The sequence below is a fragment of the Pseudophryne corroboree genome, chromosome 2 (genome assembly GCF_028390025.1).
Source record: "Pseudophryne corroboree isolate aPseCor3 chromosome 2, aPseCor3.hap2, whole genome shotgun sequence".
Classification (NCBI taxonomy): Eukaryota; Metazoa; Chordata; class Amphibia; order Anura; family Myobatrachidae; genus Pseudophryne; species Pseudophryne corroboree.
This window is the reverse complement of record NC_086445.1, coordinates 10,013,681-10,041,076: the sequence shown is the minus strand read 5'-3', so window position 1 is coordinate 10,041,076 and position 27,396 is coordinate 10,013,681. Positions and strand designations below refer to the sequence as shown.

Here is a 27,396-nt window from a genome sequence, read left to right as displayed (position 1 = left end):
GTTCTTTGCTGTGCTTTTGCCAGCTTAAGTCTTTTCTTTTTTCTAGCGAGAGGATGAGTGCTTCCATCCTCATGTGAATCTGAACCACTAGCCATGAACATAGGCCAGGGCCTCAGCCGTTCCTTGCCACTCCGTGTCGTAAATGGCATATTGGCAAGTTTACGCTTCTCCTCAGACGCTTTTAATTTTGATTTTTGGGTCATTTTACTGAACTTTTGTGTTTTGGATTTTACATGTTCTCTACTATGACATTGGGCATCGGCCTTGGCAGACGACGTTGCTGGCATTTCATCATCTCGGCCATGACTAGTGGCAGCAGCTTCAGCACGAGGTGGAAGTGGATCTTGATCTTTCCCTTTAACCTCCACATTTTTTTTCTCCATTTTTTAATGTGTGGAATTATATGCCAGTATCAATAGCAATGGCCTACTACTATATTCACTGCGCACAACTAAAAGGCACCACAGGTATACAATGTAGATGGATAGTATACTTAATGGATGACGAGTGACGACACAGAGGTAGGTACACAGCAGTGGCCTACCGTACTGCTATATATAGTATACTGGTGGACACTGTCAGCAAACTGCAAAACTGTCTAAAATGCACCACAGGTATAGAATGTAGATGGATAGTATACTTAATGAATGACGAGTGACGACACAGAGGTAGGTACACAGCAGTGGCCTACCGTACTGCTATATATAGTATACTGGTGGACACTGTCAGCAAACTGCAAAACTGTCTAAAATGCACCACAGGTATACAATGCAGATGGATAGTATACTTAATGGATGACGAGTGACGACACAGAGGTAGGTACACAGCAGTGGCCTACCGTACTGCTATATATAGTATACTGGTGGACACTGTCAGCAAACTGCAAAACTGTCTAAAATGCACCACAGGTATAGAATGTAGATGGATAGTATAATTAATGGATGACGAGTGACGACACAGAGGTAGGCACACAGCAGTGGCCTACCGTACTGCTATATATAGTATACTGGTGGACACTGTCAGCAAACTGCAAAACTGTCTAAAATGCACCACAGGTATACAATGCAGATGGATAGTATACTTAATGGATGACGAGTGACGACACAGAGGTAGGTACACAGCAGTGGCCTACCGTACTGCTATAATAAGATTTTACTCACCGGTAAATCTATTTCTCGTAGTCCGTAGTGGATGCTGGGACTCCGTAAGGACCATGGGGAATAGCGGCTCCGCAGGAGACTGGGCACAACTAAAGAAAGCTTTAGGACTACCTGGTGTGCACTGGCTCCTCCCACTATGACCCTCCTCCAGACCTCAGTTAGGATACTGTGCCCGGAAGAGCTGACACAATAAGGAAGGATTTTGAATCCCGGGTAAGACTCATACCAGCCACACCAATCACACCGTATAACTCGTGATACTATACCCAGTTAACAGTATGAAATATAACTGAGCCTCTCAACAGATGGCTCAACAATAACCCTTTAGTTAAACAATAACTATATACAAGTATTGCAGACAATCCGCACTTGGGATGGGCGCCCAGCATCCACTACGGACTATGAGAAATAGATTTACCGGTGAGTAAAATCTTATTTTCTCTGACGTCCTAAGTGGATGCTGGGACTCCGTAAGGACCATGGGGATTATACCAAAGCTCCCAAACGGGCGGGAGAGTGCGGATGACTCTGCAGCACCGAATGGGCAAACTCTAGGTCCTCCTCAGCCAGGGTGTCAAACTTGTAGAATTTAGCAAATGTGTTTGACCCCGACCAAGTAGCTGCTCGGCAAAGTTGTAAAGCCGAGACCCCTCGGGCAGCCGCCCAAGAAGAGCCCACCTTCCTTGTGGAATGGGCTTTCACTTATTTAGGATGCGGCAGTCCAGCCGCAGAATGTGCAAGCTGAATCGTACTACAGATCCAGCGAGCAATAGTCTGCTTTGAAGCAGGAGCACCCAGTTTGTTGGGTGCATACAGGATAAATAGCGAGTCAGTTTTCCTGACACTAGCCGTCCTGGAAACATACATTTTCAGGGCCCTGACTACGTCCAACAACTTGGAAGCCTCCAAGTCTTTAGTAGCCGCAGGCACCACGATAGGTTGGTTCAAATGAAAGGCTGATACCACCTTAGGGAGAAACTGGGGACGAGTCCTCAATTCTGCCCTATCCATATGGAAAATTAGATAAGGGCTTTTACATGACAAAGCCGCCAATTCTGACACACGCCTGGCCGAAGCCAAGGCCAACAGCATGACCACTTTCCACGTGAGATATTTTAATTCCACGGTTTTAAGTGGCTCAAACCAATGTGACTTTAAGAAATCCAACACCACGTTGAGATCCCAAGGTGCCACTGGAGGCACAAAAGGGGGCTGAATATGCAGCACTCCCTTAACAAAAGTCTGAACTTCAAGTAGGGAAGCCAGTTCTCTCTGGAAGAAAATCGATAGAGCCGAAATCTGGACCTTAATGGAACCCAATTTTAGGCCCATAGTCACCCCTGACTGTAGGAAGTGCAGAAAACGGCCCAGCTGAAATTCCTCCGTTGGGGCCTTCCTGGCCTCACACCACGCAACATATTCTCGCCAAACGCGGTGATAATGGTTTGCGGTCACTTCTTTCCTAGCTTTAATCAGCGTAGGAATGACTTCCTCCGGAATGCCCTTTTCCTTCAGGATCCGGTGTTCAACTGCCATGCCGTCAAACGCAGCCGCGATAAGTCTTGGAACAGACAGGGCCCCTGCTGCAGCAGGTCCTGTCTGAGCGGCAGAGGCCATGGGTCCTCTGAGATCATTTCTTGAAGTTCCGGGTACCAAGCTCTTCTTGGCCAATCCGGAACAATGAGTATAGTTCTTACTCCTCTTCTCCTTATTATCCTCAGTACCTTGGGTATGAGAGGAAGAGGAGGGAACACATAAACCGACCGGTACACCCACGGTGTCACTAGAGCGTCCACAGCTATCGCCTGAGGGTCTCTTGACCTGGCACAATATCTTTCTAGCTTTTTGTTTAGGCGGGACGCCATCATGTCCACCTGTGGCCTTTCCCAACGGTTTACAATCAGTTGGAAGACTTCTGGATGAAGTCCCCACTCTCCCGGGTGGAGATCGTGCCTGCTGAGGAAGTCTGCTTCCCAGTTGTCCACTCCCGGAATGAACACTGCTGACAGTGCTAACACGTGATTTTCCGCCCATCGGAGAATCCTTGTGGCTTCTGCCCATCGCCGTCCTGCTTCTTGTGCCGCCCTGTCGGTTTACATGGGCGACTGCCGTGATGATATCTGACTGGATCAGTACCGGCTGGCTTTGAAGCAGGGGTTTTGCCTGACTTAGGGCATTGAAAATGGCCCTCAGTTCCAGAATATTTATGTGTAGGGAAGTCTCCTGACTTGACCATAGTCCTTGGAAGTTTCTTCCCTGTGTGACTGCCCCCCAGCCTCGAAGGCTGGCATCCGTGGTCACCAGGACCCAGTCCTGTATGCCGAATCTGCGGCCCTCTTGAAGATGAGCACTTTGCAGCCACCACAGCAGAGACACCCTGGTCCTTGGAGACAGGGTTATCAGCCGATGCATCTGAAGATGCGATCCGGACCACTTGTCCAACAGGTCCCACTGAAAAGTCCTTGCATGAAACCTGCCGAATGGAATTGCTTCGTAGGAAGCTACCATTTTTCCCAGGACTCGCGTGCAGTGATGCACCGACACCTGTTTTGGTTTTAGGAGGCCTCTGACTAGAGATGACAGCTCCTTGGCCTTCTCCTCCGGGAGAAACACTTTTTTCTGTTCTGTGTCCAGAACCATCCCCAGGAACAGTAGACGTGTCGTAGGGACCAGCTGTGACTTTGGAATATTTAGAATCCAACCGTGCTGTTGTAGCACCTCCCGAGATAGTCCTACTCCTACCAACAACTGCTCCCTTGACCTCGCCTTTATCAGGAGATCGTCCAAGTACGGGATAATTAAAACTCCCTTTTTTCGAAGGAGTATCATCATTTCGGCCATTACCTTGGTAAATACCCTCGGTGCCGTGGACAGACCAAACGGCAACGTCTGGAATTGGTAATGACAATCCTGTACCACAAATCTGAGGTACTCCTGGTGAGGATAGTAAATGGGGACATGCAGGTAAGCATCCTTGATGTCCAGGGATACCATGTAATCCCCCTCGTCCAGGCTTGCAATAACCGCCCTAGCGATTCCATCTTGAACTTGAATTTTGTTATGTAAGTGTTCAAGGATCTCAAATTTAAAATGGGTCTCACCGAACCGTCCGGTTTCGGTACCACAAACATTGTGGAATAGTAACCCCGTCCTTTTTGAAGTAGGGGCACCTTGACTATCACCTGCTGGGAATACAGCTTGTGAATTGCCTCTAGCACTGCCTCCCTGCCTGAGGGAGTTGTTGGCAAGGCAGATTTGAGGAAACGGCGGGGGGGAGACGTCTCGAATTCCAGCTTGTACCCCTGAGATACTACTTGAAGGATCCAGGGATCCACCCGTGAGCAAGCCCACTGATTGCTGAAGTTTTTGAGACGGGCCCCCACCGTACCTGGCTCCGCCTGTGGAGCCCCAGCGTCATGCGGTGGACTTGGAGGAAGCGGGGGAGGACTTTTGCTCCTGGGAACTGGCTGTATGCTGCAGCTTTTTCCCTCTACCTCTGCCTCTGGGCAGAAAGGACGCGCCTTTATCCCGCTTGCCCTGATGGGGCCGAAAGGACTGTACCTGATAATACGGTGCTTTCTTTGGCTGTGAGGGAACATGGGGTAAAAATGCTGACTTCCCAGCTGTTGCTGTGGAAACGAGGTCCGAGAGACCATCCCCGAACAACTCCTCACCCTTATAAGGCAAAACTTCCATGTGCCTTTTAGAATCTGCATCACCTGTCCACTGCCGAGTCCATAACCCTCTCCTGGCAGAAATGGACATTGCACTTATTTTAGATGCCAGCCGGCAAATATCCCTCTGTGCATCTCTCATGTATAAGACTGCGTCTTTAATATGCTCCACGGTTAGCAATATAGTGTCCCTGTCTAGGGTATCAATATTTTCCGACAGGGAATCTGACCACGCAGCTGCAGCACTGCACATCCATGCTGAAGCAATAGCTGGTCTCAGTATAATATCTGAGTGTGTATATACAGACTTCAGGATAGCCTCCTGCTTCCTATCAGCAGGCTCCTTTAGGGCGGCCGTATCCGGAGACGGTAGTGCCACCTTCTTTGACAAGCGTGTGAGCGCTTTATCCACCCTAGGGGATGTTTCCCAACGTGACCTATCCTCTGGCGGGAAAGGGTACGCCATTAGTAACCCCTTAGAAATTACCATCTTTTTATCAGGGGAAGCCCACGCTTCTTCACACACTTCATTTAATTCCTCAGATGGAGGAAAAGCTACTGGTAGTTTTTTCTCTCCAAACATAATACCCTTTTTTGTGGTTCCTGGGGTAACATCAGAAATGTGCAACACATTTTTCATTGCCTCAATCATGTAACGTGTGGCCCTATTGGAAGTTACATTAGTCTCATCGTCGTCGACACTGGAGTCAGTATCCGTGTCGACATCTGTGTCTGCCATCTGAGGTAGCGGGCGTTTTAGAGCCCCTGATGGCTTTTGAGACGCCTGGGCAGGCACAGGCTGAGAAGCCGGCTGTCCCATATTTGGTATGTCGTCAAACCTTTTATGTAAGGAGTCGACACTGTCGCGTAATTCCTTCCACATAACCATCCACTCAGGTGTCGACCCCGCAGGGGGTGACATCACATTTATCGGCATCTGCTCCGCCTCCACATACGCCTCCTCCTCAAACATGTCGACACAGCCGTGCCAACACACCGCACACACACAGGGAATGCTCTGAAAGAGGACAGGACCCCACAAAGCCCTTTGGGGAGACTGAGAGAGAGTATGCCAGCACACACCAGAGCGCTATATAACACAGGGATGAACACTATAACTGAGTGATTTTCCCTTATAGCTGCTTATATATATATTGCTGCGCCTAAATTTAGTGCCCCCCCTCTCTTTTTTACCCTTTGTAGTCTTGAAACTGCAGGGGAGAGCCTGGGAGCGATCCTTCCAGCGGAGCTGTGAGGGAAAAATGGCGCCAGTGTGCTGAGGGAGATAGCCCCGCCCCTTTTTCGGCTGACTTTCTCCCGCTTTTTTATGGATCCTGGCTGGGGTATTTTTCACATATATAGCCTCTAGGACTATATATTGTGATTATTTTGCCAGCCAAGGTGTTAATATTGCTGCTCAGGGCGCCCCCCCCCCCCCCCCCCCCCCAGCGCCCTGCACCTATCAGTGACCGGAGTGTGAGGTGTGCATGAGGAGCAATGGCGCACAGCTGCAGTGCTGTGCGCTACCTTGTTGAAGACCGAAGTCTTCTGCCGCCGATTTTCAGGACCATCTTCATGCTTCTGGCTCTGTAAGAGGGACGGCGGCGTGGCTCCGGGACCGGACGATCGAGGTCGGGTCCTGTGTTCGATCCCTCTGGAGCTAATGGTGTCCAGTAGCCTAAGAAGCCCAAACTAGCTGTAAGCAGGTAGGTTCGCTTCTTCTCCCCTTAGTCCCTCGTAGCAATGAGTCTGTTGCCAGCAGATCTCACTGAAAATAAAAAACCTAAAATATACTTTCTTTTCTAGGAGCTCAGGAGAGTCCCTAATGTGCATCCAGCTCAGCCGGGCACAAGATTCTAACTGAGGTCTGGAGGAGGGTCATAGTGGGAGGAGCCAGTGCACACCAGGTAGTCCTAAAGCTTTCTTTAGTTGTGCCCAGTCTCCTGCGGAGCCGCTATTCCCCATGGTCCTTACGGGACTCCAGCATCCACTTAGGACGTCAGAGAAATATAGTATACTGGTGGACACTGTCAGCAAACTGCAAAACTGTCTAAAATGCACCACAAGTATAGAATGTAGATGGATAGAATACTTAATGGATGACGAGTGACGACACAGAGGTAGGTACACAGCAGTGGCCTACCGTACTGCTATATATAGTATACTGGTGGACACTGTCAGCAAACTGCAAAACTGTCTAAAATGCACCACAGGTATACAATGCAGATGGATAGTATACTTAATGGATGACGAGTGACGACACAGAGGTAGGTACACAGCAGTGGCCTACCGTACTGCTATATGTAGTATACTGGTGGACACTGTCAGCAAACTGCAAAACTGTCTAAAATGCACCACAGGTATAGAATGCAGATGGATAGTATACTTAATGGATGACGAGTGACGACACAGAGGTAGGTACACAGCAGTGGCCTACCGTACTGCTATATATAGTATACTGGTGGACACTGTCAGCAAACTGCAAAACTGTCTAAAATGCACCACAGGTATAGAATGTAGATGGATAGTATACTTAATGGATGACGAGTGACGACACAGAGGTAGGTACACAGCAGTGGCCTACCATACTGCTATATATAGTATACTGGTGGACACTGTCAGCAAACTGCAAAACTGTCTAAAATGCACCACAAGTATACAATGCAGATGGATAGTATACTTAATGGATGACGAGTGACGACACAGAGGTAGGTACACAGCAGTGGCCTACCGTACTGCTATATATAGTATACTGGTGGACACTGTCAGCAAACTGCAAAACTGTCTAAAATGCACCACAGGTTTAGAATGTAGATGGATAGTATACTTAATGGATGACGAGTGATGACACAGAGGTAGGTACACAGCAGTGGCCTACCGTACTGCTATATATAGTATACTGGTGGACACTGTCAGCAAACTGCAAAACTGTCTAAAATACACCACAGGTATACAATGCAGATGGATAGTATACTTAATGGATGACGAGTGACGACACAGAGGTAGGTACACAGCAGTGGCCTACCGTACTGCTATATATAGTATACTGGTGGGCACTGTCAGCAAACTGCAAAACTGTCTAAAATGCACCACAGATATAGAATGTAGATGGATAGTATACTTAATGGATGACGAGTGACGACACAGAGGTAGGTACACAGCAGTGGCCTACCGTACTGCTATATATAGTATACTGGTGGACACTGTCAGCAAACTGCAAAACTGTCTAAAATGCACCACAGGTATACAATGCAGATGGATAGTATACTTAATGGATGACGAGTGACGACACAGAGGTAGGTACACAGCAGTGGCCTACCGTACTGCTATATATAGTATACTGGTGGACACTGTCAGCAAACTGCAAAACTGTCTAAAATGCACCACAGGTATAGAATGTAGATGGATAGTATACTTAATGGATGACGAGTGATGACACAGAGGTAGGTACACAGCAGTGGCCTACCGTACTGCTATATATAGTATACTGGTGGACACTGTCAGCAAACTGCAAAACTGTCTAAAATGCACCACAGGTATACAATGCAGATGGATAGTATACTTAATGGATGACGAGTGACGACACAGAGGTAGGTACAGCAGTGCACTCTGCACTGTACTACTCCTATATAATATAGAGATGAGCGCCTGAAATTTTTCGGGTTTTGTGTTTTGGTTTTGGGTTCGGTTCCGCGGCCGTGTTTTGGGTTCGAACGCGTTTTGGCAAAACCTCACCGAATTTTTTTTGTCGGATTCGGGTGTGTTTTGGATTCGGGTGTTTTTTTCCAAAAACACTAAAAAACAGCTTAAATCATAGAATTTGGGGGTCATTTTGATCCCAAAGTATTATTAACCTCAAAAACCATAATTTACACTCATTTTCAGTCTATTCTGAATACCTCACACCTCACAATATTATTTTTAGTCCTAAAATTTGCACCGAGGTCGCTGTGTGAGTAAGATAAGCGACCCTAGTGGCCGACACAAACACCGGGCCCATCTAGGAGTGGCACTGCAGTGTCACGCAGGATGTCCCTTCCAAAAAACCCTCCCCAAACAGCACATGACGCAAAGAAAAAAAGAGGCGCAATGAGGTAGCTGTGTGAGTAAGATTAGCGACCCTAGTGGCCGACACAAACACCGGGCCCATCTAGGAGTGGCACTGCAGTGTCACGCAGGATGGCCCTTCCAAAAAACCCTCCCCAAACAGCACATGACGCAAAGAAAAAAAGAGGCGCAATGAGGTAGCTGACTGTGTGAGTAAGATTAGCGACCCTAGTGGCCGACACAAACACCGGGCCCATCTAGGAGTGGCACTGCAGTGTCACGCAGGATGGCCCTTCCAAAAAACCCTCCCCAAACAGCACATGACGCAAAGAAAAAAAGAGGCGCAATGAGGTAGCTGACTGTGTGAGTAAGATTAGCGACCCTAGTGGCCGACACAAACACCGGGCCCATCTAGGAGTGGCACTGCAGTGTCACGCAGGATGTCCCTTCCAAAAAACCCTCCCCAAACAGCACATGACGCAAAGAAAAAAAGAGGCGCAATGAGGTAGCTGTGTGAGTAAGATTAGCGACCCTAGTGGCCGACACAAACACCGGGCACATCTAGGAGTGGCACTGCAGTGTCACGCAGGATGTCCCTTCCAAAAAACCCTCCCCAAACAGCACATGACGCAAAGAAAAAAAGAGGCGCAATGAGGTAGCTGTGTGAGTAAGATTAGCGACCCTAGTGGCCGACACAAACACCGGGCCCATCTAGGAGTGGCACTGCAGTGTCACGCAGGATGTCCCTTCCAAAAAACCCTCCCCAATCAGCACATGATGCAAAGAAAAAGAAAAGAAAAAAGAGGTGCAAGATGGAATTATCCTTGGGCCCTCCCACCCACCCTTATGTTGTATAAACAAAACAGGACATGCACACTTTAACCAACCCATCATTTCAGTGACAGGGTCTGCCACACGACTGTGACTGATATGACGGGTTGGTTTGGACCCCCCCAAAAAAAGAAGCAATTAATCTCTCCTTGCACAAACTGGCTCTACAGAGGCAAGATGTCCACCTCATCTTCACCCTCCGATATATCACCGTGTACATCCCCCTCCTCACAGATTATCAATTCGTCCCCACTGGAATCCACCATCTCAGCTCCCTGTGTACTTTGTGGAGGCAATTGCTGCTGGTCAATGTCTCCGCGGAGGAATTGATTATAATTCATTTTAATGAACATCATCTTCTCCACATTTTCTGGATGTAACCTCGTACGCCGATTGCTGACAAGGTGAGCGGCGGCACTAAACACTCTTTCGGAGTACACACTTGTGGGAGGGCAACTTAGGTAGAATAAAGCCAGTTTGTGCAAGGGCCTCCAAATTGCCTCTTTTTCCTGCCAGTATAAGTACGGACTGTGTGACGTGCCTACTTGGATGCGGTCACTCATATAATCCTCCACCATTCTATCAATGTTGAGAGAATCATATGCAGTGACAGTAGACGACATGTCCGTAATCGTTGTCAGGTCCTTCAGTCCGGACCAGATGTCAGCATCAGCAGTCGCTCCAGACTGCCCTGCATCACCGCCAGCGGGTGGGCTCGGAATTCTGAGCCTTTTCCTCGCACCCCCAGTTGCGGGAGAATGTGAAGGAGGAGATGTTGACAGGTCGCGTTCCGCTTGACTTGACAATTTTGTCACCAGCAGGTCTTTCAACCCCAGCAGACCTGTGTCTGCCGGAAAGAGAGATCCAAGGTAGGCTTTAAATCTAGGATCGAGCACGGTGGCCAAAATGTAGTGCTCTGATTTCAACAGATTGACCACCCGTGAATCCTTGTTAAGCGAATTAAGGGCTGCATCCACAAGTCCCACATGCCTAGCGGAATCGCTCCCTTTTAGCTCCTTCTTCAATACCTCCAGCTTCTTCTGCAAAAGCCTGATGAGGGGAATGACCTGACTCAGGCTGGCAGTGTCTGAACTGACTTCACGTGTGGCAAGTTCAAAGGGCATCAGAACCTTGCACAACGTTGAAATCATTCTCCACTGCACTTGAGACAGGTGCATTCCATCTCCTATATCGTGCTCAATTGTATAGGCTTGAATGGCCTTTTGCTGCTCCTCCAACCTCTGAAGCATATAGAGGGTTGAATTCCACCTCGTTACCACTTCTTGCTTCAGATGATGGCAGGGCAGGTTCAGTAGTTTTTGGTGGTGCTCCAGTCTTCTGTACGTGGTGCCTGTACGCCGAAAGTGTCCCGCAATTTTTCTGGCCACCGACAGCATCTCTTGCACGCCCCTGTCGTTTTTTAAAAAATTCTGCACCACCAAATTCAAGGTATGTGCAAAACATGGGACGTGCTGGAATTTGCCCATATTTAATGCACACACAATATTGCTGGCGTTGTCCGATGCCACAAATCCACAGGAGAGTCCAATTGGGGTAAGCCATTCCGCGATGATCTTCCTCAGTTGCCGTAAGAGGTTTTCAGCTGTGTGCGTATTCTGGAAAGCGGTGATACAAAGCGTAGCCTGCCTAGGAAAGAGTTGGCGTTTGCGAGATGCTGCTACTGGTGCCGCCGCTGCTGTTCTTGCGGCGGGAGTCCATACATCTACCCAGTGGGCTGTCACAGTCATATAGTCCTGACCCTGCCCTGCTCCACTTGTCCACATGTCCGTGGTTAAGTGGACATTGGGTACAACTGCATTTTTTAGGAGACTGGTGAGTCTTTTTCTGACGTCCGTGTACATTCTCGGTATCGCCTGCCTAGAGAAGTGGAACCTAGATGGTATTTGGTAACGGGGGCACACTGCCTCAATAAATTGTCTAGTTCCCTGTGAACTAACGGCGGATACCGGACGCACGTCTAACACCAACATAGTTGTCAAGGACTCAGTTATCCGCTTTGCAGTAGGATGACTGCTGTGATATTTCATCTTCCTCGCAAAGGACTGTTGAACAGTCAATTGCTTACTGGAAGTAGTACAAGTGGGCTTACGACTTCCCCTCTGGGATGACCATCGACTCCCAGCGGCAACAACAGCAGCGCCAGCAGCAGTAGGCGTTACACGCAAGGATGCATCGGAGGAATCCCAGGCAGGAGAGGACTCGTCAGACTTGCCAGTGACATGGCCTGCAGGACTATTGGCATTCCTGGGGAAGGAGGAAATTGACACTGAGGGAGTTGGTGGGGTGGTTTGCGTGAGCTTGGTTACAAGAGGAAGGGATTTACTGGTCAGTGGACTGCTTCCGCTGTCACCCAAAGTTTTTGAACTTGTCACTGACTTATTATGAATGCGCTGCAGGTGACGTATAAGGGAGGATGTTCCGAGGTGGTTAACGTCCTTACCCCTACTTATTACAGCTTGACAAAGGGAACACACGGCTTGACACCTGTTGTCCGCATTTCTGGTGAAATACCTCCACACCGAAGAGCTGATTTTTTTGGTATTTTCACCTGGCATGTCAACGGCCATATTCCTCCCACGGACAACAGGTGTCTCCCCGGGTGCCTGACTTAAACAAACCACCTCACCATCAGAATCCTCCTGGTCAATTTCCTCCCCAGCGCCAGCAACACCCATATCCTCCTCATCCTGGTGTACTTCAACACTGACATCTTCAATCTGACTATCAGGAACTGGACTGCGGGTGCTCCTTCCAGCACTTGCAGGGGGCGTGCAAATGGTGGAAGGCGCATGCTCTTCACGTCCAGTGTTGGGAAGGTCAGGCATCGCAACCGACACAATTGGACTCTCCTTGTGGATTTGGGATTTCAAAGAACGCACAGTTCTTTGCGGTGCTTTTGCCAGCTTGAGTCTTTTCAGTTTTCTAGCGAGAGGCTGAGTGCTTCCATCCTCATGTGAAGCTGAACCACTAGCCATGAACATAGGCCAGGGCCTCAGCCGTTCCTTGCCACTCCGTGTGGTAAATGGCATATTGGCAAGTTTACGCTTCTCCTCCGACAATTTTATTTTAGGTTTTGGAGTCCTTTTTTTACTGATATTTGGTGTTTTGGATTTGACATGCTCTGTACTATGACATTGGGCATCGGCCTTGGCAGACGACGTTGCTGGCATTTCATCGTCTCGGCCATGACTAGTGGCAGCAGCTTCAGCACGAGGTGGAAGTGGATCTTGATCTTTCCCTAATTTTGGAACCTCAACATTTTTGTTCTCCATATTTTAATAGGCACAACTAAAAGGCACCTCAGGTAAACAATGGAGATGGATGGATTGGATACTAGTATACAATTATGGACGGGCTGCCGAGTGCCGACACAGAGGTAGCCACAGCCGTGAACTACCGCACTGTACTGTGTCTGCTGCTAATATATAGACTGGTTGATAAAGAGATAGTATACTCGTAACTAGTATGTATGTATAAAGAAAGAAAAAAAAACCACGGTTAGGTGGTATATACAATTATGGACGGGCTGCCGAGTGCCGACACAGAGGTAGCCACAGCCGCGAACTACCGCACTGTACTGTGTCTGCTGCTAATATATAGACTGGTTGATAAAGAGATAGTATACTCGTAACTAGTATGTATGTATAAAGAAAGAAAAAAAAACCACGGTTAGGTGGTATAAACAATTATGGACGGGCTGCCGAGTGCCGACACAGAGGTAGCCACAGCCGTGAACTACCGCACTGTACTGTGTCTGCTGCTAATATATAGACTGGTTGATAAAGAGATAGTATACTCGTAACTAGTATGTATGTATAAAGAAAGAAAAAAAAACCACGGTTAGGTCACTGGTATATACAATTATGGACGGGCTGCGGAGTGCCGACACAGAGGTAGCCACAGCCGTGAACTACCGCACTGTACTGTGTCTGCTGCTAATATATAGACTGGTTGATAAAGAGATAGTATACTCGTAACTAGTATGTATGTATAAAGAAAGAAAAAAAAACCACGGTTAGGTGGTATATACAATTATGGACGGGCTGCCGAGTGCCGACACAGAGGTAGCCACAGCCGTGAACTACCGCACTGTACTGTGTCTGCTGCTAATATATAGACTGGTTGATAAAGAGATAGTATACTCGTAACTAGTATGTATGTATAAAGAAAGAAAAAAAAACCACGGTTAGGTCACTGGTATATACAATTATGGACGGGCTGCCGAGTGCCGACACAGAGGTAGCCACAGCCGTGAACTACCGCACTGTACTGTGTCTGCTGCTAATATATAGACTGGTTGATAAAGAGATAGTATACTCGTAACTAGTATGTATGTATAAAGAAAGAAAAAAAAAACACGGTTAGGTCACTGGTATATACAATTATGGACGGGCTGCCGAGTGCCGACACAGAGGTAGCCACAGCCGTGAACTACCGCACTGTACTGTGTCTGCTGCTAATATATAGACTGGTTGATAAAGAGATAGTATACTCGTAACTAGTATGTATGTATAAAGAAAGAAAAAAAAACCACGGTTAGGTCACTGGTATATACAATTATGGACGGGCTGCGGAGTGCCGACACAGAGGTAGCCACAGCCGTGAACTACCGCACTGTACTGTGTCTGCTGCTAATATAGACTGGTTGATAAAGAGATAGTATACTACTAATATTATATACTGGTGGTCAGGTCACTGGTCACTAGTCACACTGGCAGTGGCACTCCTGCAGCAAAAGTGTGCACTGTTTAATTTTAATATAATATTATGTACTCCTGGCTCCTGCTATAACCTATAACTGGCACTGCAGTAGTGCTCCCCAGTCTCCCCCACAATTATAAGCTGTGTGAGCTGAGCAGTCAGACAGATATATAATATATATAGATGATGCAGCACACTGGCCTGAGCCTGAGCAGTGCACACAGATATGGTATGTGACTGAGTCACTGTGTGCTGTGTATCGCTTTTTTCAGGCAGAGAACGGATTATAAATAAAAGTGGTGGTCAGTCACTGGTCACTATCAGCAAAACTCTGCACTGTACACTACTGAGTACTCCTAATGCTCCCCAAAATTAGTAAATCAAGTGTCTAAACGGAGAGGACGCCAGCCACGTCCTCTCCCTATCAATCTCAATGCACGTGTGAAAATGGCGGCGACGCGCGGCTCCTTATATAGAATCCGAGTCTCGCGATAGAATCCGAGCCTCGCGAGAATCCGACAGCGTCATGATGACGTTCGGGCGCGCTCGGGTTAACCGAGCAAGGCGGGAAGATCCGAGTCGCTCGGACTCGTGAAAAAAAACATGAAGTTCTGGCGGGTTCGGATTCAGAGAAACCGAACCCGCTCATCTCTAATATAATATTAATTATACTGGTGGTCCTCAGTCCCCACAATAAAGCAGCACACTGTGAGCACAGATATGGAGTGTTTTTCATGCAGACAACGTATACTGGTGGTCACTGTCACCAAAACTCTGCACTGTACTCCTGCTATAGCTGCTCCCCAGTCCCCACAATTAAGCAGTGTGAGCACTCAGCACAGCTATATCATGCAGCACACTGAGCACAGATATGGTATGGAGCGTTTTTTTCAGGCAGAGAACGAATAAAAAAACTGGTGGTCACTTATCAGCAAAACTCTGCACTGTACTCCTATCAGGTGCTCCCCAATCCTCCCCACAAATAAGAAATAAAGTAAACCAATCAACTTCTACACTAAACGGAGAGGACGCCAGCCACGTCCTCTCCCTATCATCTCCAATGCACGAGTGAAAATGGCGGCGACGCGCGGCTGCTTATATAGAATCCGAATCTCGCGAGAATCCGACAGCGGGATGATGACGTTCGGGCGCGCTCGGGTTAGCCGAGCAAGGCGGGAAGGTTCGAACCTGCCTCGGACCCGTGTGAAAAAGGTGAAGTTCGGGGGGGTTCGGTTTCGGAGAAACCGAACCCGCTCATCACTACATCTAACCCTCATCAATCATTCATACATCAACTCAGGGCTTACCCAAACACGCCAGATTCATTACATTAGTTTGGGTGGAGGCAGGGCCGACTCCAGGCCTACTAGCACCCTGAGCGAGAAAATTGAAAAGCGTGCGCTCCTGGAAAAGTGGATGTGGCCTCTGGAAAAGTGGGTGTGGCCTCGTAACTTCATATAATCAAACTATAAATATATTTTCACACCCCCTCTACGCACACAATTAGCAGCCTTACACAGAACAGCCACAGTAGTGTTCCTTACACACAATATCTCCAGTATAGTGCCAGATACACATAATGTCTCCAGTATAGTGTCAGATACACACAATGTCTCCATTATAGTGCCAGATACACATAATGTCTCCAGTATAGTGCAAGATACACATAATGTCTCCAGTATAGTGCCAGATACACACAATGGGGTAAATTTACTAAGATTCGTATTTTCCCGTTTCAGGTCAAAGTTCAATCACGAATGACATCGAAAGTGTAAAACTGCAACTTTTTGAATTTATTACGACTAATTTAGTAAGCTGCCGTATTTTGCCTTTTCGGGTTTTCCGATGTCGATGTCATTCGTTTTTTTTCCCAGTTTTTAACGGCAGTGATTAGCAAAACACTGCCGACTTTTTAAAAATGAATCTCGGCCGGATCTGTGTGATCCGTGCTGGGGTTCATTTTTTTTTTTTTTTTAAATTAAACAGTGTAAAATCATTAAAAAAAATTGCGTGGGGTCCCCCCTCCTAAGCATAACCAGCCTCGGGCTCTTTGAGCCGATCCTGGTTGCAGAAATATTGGGGGGAAAATGACAGGGGTTCCCCCATATTTAAGCAACCAGCATTGGGCTCTGCGCCTGGTCCTGGTTCCAAAAATACGGGGGACAAAAAGAGTAGGGGTCCCCCGTATTTTTAAAACCAGCACCGGGCTCCACTAGCTGGACAGATAATGCCACAGCCGGGGGTCACTTTTATATAGTGCCCTGCGGCCGTGGCATCAAAAATCCAACTAGTCACCCCTGGCCGGGGTACCCTGGGGGAGTGGGGACCCCTTCAATCAAGGGGTCCCCCCCCCAGCCACCCAAGGGCCAGGGGTGAAGCCCGAGGCTGTCCCCCCCCATCCAATGGGCTGCGGATGGGGGGGCTGATAGCCTTTTGTGATAATGAAAAGATATTGTTTTTAGTAGCAGTACTACAAGGCCCAGCAAGCCTCCCCCGCATGCTGGTACTTGGAGAACCACAAGTACCAGCATGCGGCGGAAAAACGGGCCCGCTGGTACCTGTAGTACTACTACTAAAAAAATACCCAAAAAAAGACAATACACACACACCTTGAAAGTAAAGTTTTAATACATCCATCCACACAAACATACATACATACTTACCTTATGTTCACACAAGGGTCGGTCCTCTTCTCCAGTAGAATCCATGGGGTACCTGTTGAATAAATTCTACTCACCAGATCCAGGGTCCCAGGCTCCTCGTAGCATCCATTTGTAATCCACGTACTTGAATAAAATAACAAAACGGATACCCGAGCCACGAACTGAAAGGGGCCCCATGTTTTCACATGGGACTCCTTTCCCCGAATGCCAGAAACCCACTCTGACTGATGTCTAAGTGGGTTTCTTCAGCCAATCAGGGAGCGCCACGTTGTAGCACTCTCCTGATCGGCTGTGTGCTCCTGTACTGAGTGACAGGCGGCACACGGCAGTGTTACAATGTAGCGCCTATGCGCTCCATTGTAACCAATGGTGGGAACTTTCTGCTCAGCGGTGACGTCACTTTAGGTCAACCGCAGGGCAGAAAGTTCCCACCATTGGTTACAATGGAGCGCATAGGCGCTACATTGTAACACTGCCGTGTGCCGCCTGTCAGACAGTACAGGAGCACACAGCCGATCAGGAGGGTGCTACAACGTAGCGCTCCCTGATTGGCTGAAGAAACCCACTTGGACAGAAGTCAGAGTGGGTTTCTGGCATTCGGGGAAAGGAGTCCCATGTGAAAACATGGGGCCCCTTTCAGTTCGTGGCTCGGCTCTCCGTTTTGTTATTTTATTCAAGTACCTGGATTACAAATGGTTGCCCCACGGACCCTGGGACCCTGGATCTGGTGAGTAGAATTTATTCAACAGGTACCCCTTGGATTCTACTGGAGAAGAGGACCGACCTGCGTGTGAACATAAGGTAAGTATGTATGTATGTTTGTGTGCATGTATGTAATAAATCTTTACTTTCACGGTGTGTGTGTCTTGTCTTTTTTTGGGTATTTTTTTAGTAATAGTACTACAGGTACCAGCGGGCCCGTTTTTCCGCCGCATGCTGGTATTTGTGGTTCTCCAAGTACCAGCATGCGGGGGAGGCTTGCTGGGCCTTGTAGTACTGCTACTAAAAACAATATCTTTTCATTATCACAAAAGGCTATCAGCCCCCCCATCCGCAGCCCATTGGATGGGGGGGGACAGCCTCGGGCTTCACCCCTGGCCCTTGGGTGGCTGGGGGGGGGACCCTTTGATTGAAGGGGTCCCCACTCCCCCAGGGTACCCCGGCCAGGGGTGACTAGTTGGATATTTGATGCCACGGCCGCAGGGCACTATATAAAAGTGACCCCCGGCTGTGGCATTATCTGTCCAGCTAGTGGAGCCCGGTGCTGGTTTTAAAAATACGGGGGACCCCTACTCTTTTTGTCCCCCGTATTTTTGGAACCAGGACCAGGCGCAGAGCCCGATGCTGGTTGCTTAAATATGGGGGAACCCCTGTCAATTTTTACCCCATATTTCTGCAACCAGGATCGGCTCAAAGAGCCCGAGGCTGGTTATGCTTAGGAGGGGGGACCCCACGCAAATTTTTTTAATAAAATAACCACTTTCCCACCCCTTCCCACTGATATACATGCACGGATCTCATGGATCCCTGCATGCCTATACAATCACGGATTAAAAAAGCAGGTCTGTTTTTTTTTAGCACTTTTTTACGAGTTGTAATTTTTCACGGCAGTGTTTGTTTTTTTTTTGCTTTGCACTTCTTAGTAAATTACCAAGATTCATACTTAAACAGCCGCGTTTTGACCGATGGTGTATTCATTTGTATTTTTTTACAACTACTTCCAAAAAATTACGAATGCCCTCATCACTGCCGTGATTATTGCTTAGTAAATTACCGAGATGACACTTTGATGAAAAAACGGCATCTCGGTCAAAATCGGGACCTTAGTAAATATACCCCAATGTCTCCAGTATAGTGCCAGATACACATAATGTGCAGTGCCAGATACACATGTCTCCAGTATAGTGCCAGATACACATAATGACCCCAGTATAGTGCCAGATACACATGTCTCCAGTATAGTGCCAGATACACATAATGACCCCAGTATAGTGCCAGATACACATGTCTCCAGTATAGTGCCAGATACACATAATGACCCCAGTATAGTGCCAGATACACACAATGTCTCCAGTATAGTGCCAGATACACATGTCTCCAGTATAGTGCCAGATACACACAATGTCTCCAGTATAGTGCCAGATACACATGTCTCCAGTATAGTGCAAGATACACATAATGTCTCCAGTATAGTGCAAGATACACATAAAGTCTCCAGTATAGTGCCAGATACACACAATGTCTCCAGTATAGTGCCAGATACACATGTCTCCAGTATAGTGCCAGATACACACAATGTCTCCAGTATAGTGCCAGATACACATGTCTCCAGTATAGTGCAAGATACACATAATGTCTCCAGTATAGTGCCAGATACACACAATGTCTCCAGTATAGTGCCAGATACACATAATGTGCAGTGCCAGATATACATGATATGCCCCCCAGCAGTGCCAGATATACATGATATGCCCCCCAGCAGTGCCAGCTACACGTGACATGCCCCGCAGCAGTGCCAGATACACGTGACATGCCCCCCAGCAGTGCCAGATACACGTGACATGCCCCCCAGCAGTGCCAGCTACACATGACATGCCCCCCAGCAGTGCCAGCTACACGTGACATGCCCCCAGCAGTGCCAGCTACACGTGACATGCCCCCCAGCAGTGCCAGATAGACATGATATGCCCCCCAGCAGTGCCAGATAGACATGATATGCCCCCCAGCAGTGCCAGCTACACTTGACATGCCCCGCAGCAGTGCCAGATACACGTGACATGCCCCCAGCAGTGCCAAATACACGTGACATGCCCCCCAGCAGTGCCAGATACACGTGAAATGCCCCCCAGCAGTGCCAGCTACACGTGACATGCCCCCCTGCAGTGCCAGATGAATAAATGCCCCCACAGTGCATTACTTGTTCACACTCAAAATTACAGGACTTTATCCGGGCTTCACCCGGAATGCCCTCCCACGCACAATAAGACTCGCCTCTAGTCTCCAAACCTTTAAATGTTCCCTGAAAACTCACCTCTTCAGACAAGCCTATCAAATTCCAGACCCACCCACATAACCTTCAGTGCTTCCCTATCTAATTACATCCTCTGTAGAGTATTCATAACATCACATATCTTGTCTTACTTTAGTCTCACACCCTCCTGACACTTGGCCAACTTTGTGGGGTATCATCATACAACCCATTAAGAACCTAGCAATCTGGTGACCATTATGCAATAGGTAGCATCTATCCTTGTGTATCTATGCCTATTTCCCTATAGATTGTAAGCTTGCGAGCAGGGCCTTCCTACCTCTATATCTGTTTGTTTTTACCCAGTTTTGTTCTATTACTGTTGTTCTAATTGTAAAGCGCAACTGTTAATAAATAATAATAAATAAATAAATAAAATATGCCCCCACAGTGCCTGATACATACATGCCCCCACAGTTCCAGATACATAAATGCCCCCACAGTGCAGATATGCCCCCACAGTGCCAGATACTTAAATGCCCCCACAGTGCCAGATACATAAATGCCCCCACAGTTCCAGATACATAAATGCCCCCACAGTGCAGATATGCCCCCACAGTGCCAGATACATAAATGCCCCACACAGTGACAGATATGCCCCTAATGCCAGATACACTTGTCCCCACAGTGCCAGATATGCCACCAATGCCAGACATGACCCCCAGTGCCATACAAGACCCCTAGTGCCAGACAAGACCCCCAGTGCCAGACATGACCCCCAGTGCCAGACAAGACCCCCAGTGCCAGACATGACCCCCAGTGCCAGACAAGACCCCCAGTGCCAGACATAAGCCCCAGTGCCAGATATCCTCACCCCCCCCACCCCCCCCGTGCTGCTCACCGTGCTTCTATTGTCCAGCTGAGGGCGGGGAGGAGAGCGCAGCGTGCGCCTCTCCTAGCTCTCAATCTCCGATGGCCGTTGCGGTGTCAGCTTCAACTTGGCGCCGGTGCAAGCCAATCAAAGCTCGCGGTCCGGCAGCCAATCATGAGCCTCAGCTGCTGGATCGCGAGCTCTAGTTGGCTCACGGCCGGCGCCGGGTAGCGGGGAGGGAGCATGCAGTGCGCGCCTCTGCTAGGAGACGGACACTGCTGTAGGGACGGCTCCAGGCTCCAATATGGCAGCCAGAGCTAGCGGCGCCCATAAAGTTCGGCGCACTGTTCGGCCGCTCTATTGGAACATGCCTGGAGCCGACCCTGGGTGGAGGCACAATAGACACATAGCCCTCTCATAGTAGTATCTCTCTCATAGTAGCACTCACATAGTAGTAGCCCTCACATAGTAGTAGCCCTCTCATAGTAGTAGCACTCACATAGTAGTAGCCCTCTCATAGTAGCACTCACATAGTAGTAGCCCTCAGTAGATAAAGTCAACCTTTCTGTCAAACTTGACAGTTGTTAACGCCCCCTTGCCCTAGGACCCGCCCCCTTTTAATATTAAATTATAGTGTTTTATATCGCTTAATATAAAATTAATATAAAATTTATAGTGTTCGATATTAAACCGTATTAAAAATTGTCGCGTAACACCTTAAGTGTTGTTGTTATTATTATTATTATTATTATTATCATAATTATTATTATTATTATTATATTTATACATATTGCATTTTTTTTTTTTTTTTTTTTTTATTTATTTTACAAATATGGCTCTGAATGCTGTTTAAATATGTTGTTTCTATGCCACGATATACACACTGTTACACGATTCTGTCCTGCCATTGCATCCTTTGTTTTTAGGCATACATGTATAATATGTTAATATTTCAAACCTATTGTACAAAGCGCATTATGCACTCATATGTGAAATGCATCGCTAAACAGCAACATCAATGTGGGTATACCACATTGATGTAGTTGTTTAGCGATGCATTGTAACACATAGAACATATAGTTTTAATAATGTGGCTGTCTGAATGTTATTTAAATATGTGGTAATAGCGACATCTAGTGGTTCATTTTGGGAATGCGCCAACACAATATTTCAACTAAAATTAACCGTCTCTCATTTTCAGAGACAGACAATGCAGAACATCAACAACAAAAACACTTTCATGGTTAGAAACAGATCTTCTTCTTCTGATGATGATGATGCTTTGCCAAGTTATCAAACCTCTCAAAGTAAGCTATGTCTATAAAGGACATTGACGCGTTTTTATTTATATTTCAAGTTTAAATAGTATGAAATTATAGTCAAGGTCTACAATTTGTTCATTTTTAAAAGTTTAAATAGTATGAACGTACAACAGTCTGGATACATTGATAAGTAATTATTAAATAGTAATTATTAAATAATTATTATTTTCTCATTTTTATTTCCCACGATTTGACAGTAATCACAAATACAGAGAATCTCGATTTGTCTGTTGATAGTCCCTTTGGCTTAGACTTCAGCGCTATACCGGATTTTAATAATATTTTGGAATTGGCGCCAGATTGTGAGTAACATGATATCTTTATTTATTTTTCATTTTATTTTTTATTTTTCCACGGCTAAAGAATTAAAAATAAACCTTGTACAGTTGTGCTGATTTGTTGTCAACTGTACACACTTTATATTCTCAGTAATGAATCGCTTTTTCATGTTATTCTAATTTTATACCGTATGTAATATTTTTTATTTTTTTTATTTTTATTTTTCATTTTTCACCGGCTAAAGATGCCACAAAAATGGATGATGCGACGGCTGATGTTATTCTACGGGATATATTGAACAAACCTGATTATTGTCACAACACATCTATACAGAACAGCAATGTTGTTGATGAGCAACCGTTTTTCCCACACGCGACAGGGGGTCGTGCTAAAACATTCGAATATAAAGCAGGTGTGTAATCAAGCACTGTTATATGGTATATTGTTATGCGTTGATTTAAATGCTGATTTTCAGGCAGCGTTGTTTATATTTATTTTATAATATATGTATTACAGATGACGCTGTAGCAATGCGTTATGCGCCGACGATACCATCAGGATGTGATACAGTAGCGCAAATACCCCGTCTTAGTACAAGCGGGAAAATATCAAAACGCACAACCGCCGCTGAAACGGAAAGCCATCAATTCGCAGCAGCAGGTGTGTAATCAAACACTGTTATATGGTATATTGTTATGCGGTGATTTAAATACTGATTTACATGCAGAGTCGTTTATATTTATTTTATAATATATGTATTACAGATGATGCTGTAGCAAGACGCTATGCTCCTTTGATACCAACAGTCAGTGATACATGCGCGCAGATACACAGACCTAGTACAAGCGGGAAAATATCAAAACGCACAACCGCCGCTGAAGCGGAGAACCATCAATTCGTAACGCCGGCAATTGTACATAAGGACGTTGCTAGGTCATCAGTTATGGCTGTGCATAACGGCTGTATCGTCCCGAACAAACGAAAGCCAGCTCGACCAAGAACGAATGAGAGAAGTCATAATTCAACATTTACAGATCTGAAAAGAAAATTGTCATATTCCGAAAATGATAAGCCGCAACGGAGAAGGATCGCGTTACAAACTGTATCATGCGTAAGTAATGATGTTGCTGTAACATCAAAACACACAGCGTTTAACACTGCAGACCGGGATGTCGCTGGTAATACAAAGACTGTAAAGGTTAAGAGGGCATCGCGTCTCTCAAGAAGTAATGTTAAGCAATTGTCGCAATCCGCTGTAATCACAATTCCAGATACACAGGTTTGTTCTGAAACAGAAACAAGACACATAGCAGGCATTGGTTTGTTATCAAATATTGACTCAAGAAGTAATGTTAAGCAATTGTCGCAATCCGATGTCATCACTATTACCGATACACAGGATTGCTCTGAAACAGAAACAAGACACATAGCCGGTAATCCTGTGATATCAGATATTGATGACATAAATGGGCAAGAGCTTATTACAAACTGTGTAGAGTCAACGACACAAGATCCGCAGAATAGTTCTGATGAAGTATTATCAGCCGTTGCAGGAATACCTGGTGATACTACAACGGTTGATTGTGTAACATCAATGCCCAATATTTTTACAACGACAGCCCTGGTACACGCATCGGCTGATGCTTGTGTACCGGAGCGAGGGCTAGCGCCCGACATAGTTGATGAATGTCAAAATTCAGAACAATTAGGCCAAGACGCTGAAATACAATTTTACGCGCTGTTGGGTAAGATACGGGAAGATGTTGAGAACATGGGCGTAAAAGCCGGATACTTGTTAAAACACATTAAAGGTGTGTGCCACGGTAGTAAATGTAAACAAGACATTGTTAAAGAAGTTGTTGAGACGTATATGAATGTCATGTCAAAATACATAGATCGGTCGGTTAAGACCACTGAATTTATTAAAGCCAACATACATCATTTTGCAGAAATAAATGAAACTGATCCGTGACTAGGCATGCTAGGCAATGGTTTGAAACGTGTTTTAAATTTAAATGACTGTAAAAAAAAACCACGAATTAAACCTTGTTTAACATACAAGATCTCACAGTTATTCCGACGCGCAAAGGTGAAACAGGCTGTAACAACATTAATCAGATCGAGAAAGCGCAAGCGGCACAGGGAACATGCGGTAGGTGGCCAATTGAGAAAACGCAAGCGGCACAGGGAACATGTGGTAGGCGGTCAGCACAGTGCGAGGCGTGTAGATTTAGATCAATCCCCACCCCATGCATTACCGAATGACGAATCACAGGCTGACAATATTGAGCGCGATGCAAGCCCCATATATGATGATGCAGGCCGTGTTGAGTCACCCGGTAATGACGAAGGTCGGCAACATGTATACTTAGAGGCAATTAACAGTTATGAACGACAACGACCGAATTTCAGAGCCGTTGAGTACCACAATCACTATCGGTTTGTTAATTTGGACAGGGTTACATCATTTGTAGAGGGGGTTCGAGCCATTCATACGGCTATACAGGCCATGCTCGATGGTGTCCTTGCGGGCGTGGATCCGGCCGACCGCGTTCAGCTTAGATTGGAGGGGGGTGGGTTACACAATGCCATCTATTCGCATCGTAAGCCGCAAGAAACATTAGACGCTGCCAGTTTTTTGAATCAGATTACAAACACGCTTCAAAGTAACGCTGAATTCTTATTATCCACAGGCTTAAGATTTGTGATCAGTATTTTTAAAAACAGGGCAGGGTCTGGTTTGACTGGGCGTAGTTTACAGCGCCTGCCCCAAAGTTTAATAATAGATAAAAGAAAGAGATATCTCTATGACTTCAGACGCGTAGGTAATAACCTGTGTTTGGCCGCTAGCGTCTGTAAACTTCTGGATAAAGGTAACAATGCCAATGATCATGTAATACAGGAGAGAGCGATCCAACTACATAAAGCTTTGAATCTGCCGCTTGATAAAGCGGTCAGCTTTAGCGATGTTGCAATTTTTGAAAATTATTTAAAAGTATCCATCAATCTCCTCTATTACAGTCAAGGGTCTTGGAAATACTACAGTGCAGACAGTCGTTACAAAGACACGATCTTTGTGCTATATCACGATTGTCACTTTTATGGGATACTCGATATCAAAGCGTTTCTTGGTGCCCGATATTACTGCGTCCGTTGTCATAGCGCTTACCATCATAGAAATAATCACGATTGTCTTTTCTTTTGTAAGGCTTGTCACAGGCCGGCTTGTATTGACGACGGTGTGACGGCTTTAAGGTGTTCGGTGTGTAGGGTATTTTGTCGATCAAACGAGTGTTTAGAGCTACACAAAGCTTTAGCTCTTGATCACAAAATATCCTGTCTTGAACATGTATATTGTGACAAGTGTTGTCTCTACAGGCGAACAGATCATAACTGCAGAGGCCTAAAGTGCCCCATTTGTAAGGTGTTCGTTGATGGGTTTTCGAACCATTTGTGCTATATACAAACCATCAAGCCGGAAGAGCCCACAAAGAAATACATCTTTTATGATTTTGAGTGTATGCAGGAGACGGGTGTGCACATACCAAACTACTGTTACGCTTTAACATTAACGGGTGAGAAAGACTGGGAGTTTAAGGGTGTTGCGTGTATCGAAGACTTTGTAAAGACGTTCATGAAACCAAAATTTGAGCATTACACATTCATAGCCCATAATGCAGGTCGCTATGATGCATATTTTGTGCTGCGCCAGCTGATTAAGGAGAAATTAAAGATTGAATTATTATCTAGAGGCGGCAACATAATGTGCATCACGGTAAAAGATTTGAAGATAAGATTTATCGACTCTTTAAATTTTTTACCCATGCGGCTTAGCAAGTTACCAAAGGCGATGGGGTTTGACGGTACCAAAGGTTATTTCCCACATTTTTTTAACACAGCTGATAACCAAAATTACATAGGAACTATGCCGTCAATAGAGTATTTTGGTCCACAATACATGATGCCTGATGAATTATCTGAGTTTACAGCTTGGTATAAACAGTGCGTACACAAACCGTTTAACTTTCAAAAAGAGCTCGTGCGATATTGTAAAGACGATGTGAAAATATTACAAAAAGCTTGTGATGCTTTCAGATCTGCTGTTATAGCCATGACAGAACAGGAGTTTCTAATAACAAAGAAAAAAAAAAAGGTTGTGGTTAAACGTCACATCGAGGCTTTTCAATTAGTCACGTTGGCGAGCGTATGCATGGCCATGTACCGGTGTAAATTTTTACAGGAAAAGACACTGGCGCTTGTACCGGGTGATAACTATCACAAGACGCAGAAGCGTTACTCAACGCCCGCCATACAGTGGTTAATGTACATAGAACACAAAGAAGGGGTGAGTATAAGACACGCTTTACAAGGGGGTGAGAAGAAAGTTGGTAAATACAGCCTGGATGGTTATGCCGTGATTAACGGAACACCCACTGCATTTGAATTCCAAGGTTGTTTTTACCACGGCTGTGGTGCTTGTTACAACGCCGATGATAAAAACAAACTGACTAAAACGACCTACGGTCAATTACACCACAAGACGCAGGTAAAGTTGCACTACCTTAAACGTTGTGGATTTCAGATACGTGAAATCTGGGGTTGTGAATGGAAGTCTATGCTAGATTCTGATGCGGATCTACAGGCTTTTCTGAAGGGTAAAGATTTACCCGAACCCTTGGAGCCACGTGATGCTCTTTATGGCGGGCGCACAAACGCCATAAAGCTGTATCACAAAACAGGCTGTGATGAAAAAATACACTATTTTGATTTCACCAGCCTCTATCCGTATGTTAATAAAACCAAAACGTATCCTATACAGCACCCACGCATTATTTATAAGGACTTTGGTGATGTCACAA

General features: G+C 46.2%; 1 protein-coding gene across 1 annotated transcript; it reads left to right on the top strand.

The window, feature by feature from the left end:
* The first annotated feature begins 22,705 nt into the window (after positions 1-22,705).
* Positions 22,706-25,040, top strand: LOC134992540 (uncharacterized). Its single transcript, XM_063950789.1, has 3 exons — positions 22,706-22,949; positions 23,054-23,197; positions 23,302-25,040. Exons 1-3 carry the CDS (start codon positions 22,793-22,795, stop codon positions 24,507-24,509), a joined length of 1,509 nt encoding a protein of 502 aa, XP_063806859.1. The 5' UTR covers positions 22,706-22,792; the 3' UTR covers positions 24,510-25,040.
* The last annotated feature ends 2,356 nt before the right edge of the window (positions 25,041-27,396 follow it).

Excerpts from the sequence above, each read along its gene's own strand:
- LOC134992540 (XM_063950789.1), top strand. The coding sequence starts at position 22,793 with ATGGATGATGCGACGGCTGATGTTATTCTACGGGATATATTGAACAAA. Across the intron at positions 22,950-23,053 it reads AACATTCGAATATAAAGCAG|ATGACGCTGTAGCAATGCGT; the intron begins GTGTGTAATCAA and ends TATGTATTACAG. Across the intron at positions 23,198-23,301 it reads CCATCAATTCGCAGCAGCAG|ATGATGCTGTAGCAAGACGC; the intron begins GTGTGTAATCAA and ends TATGTATTACAG.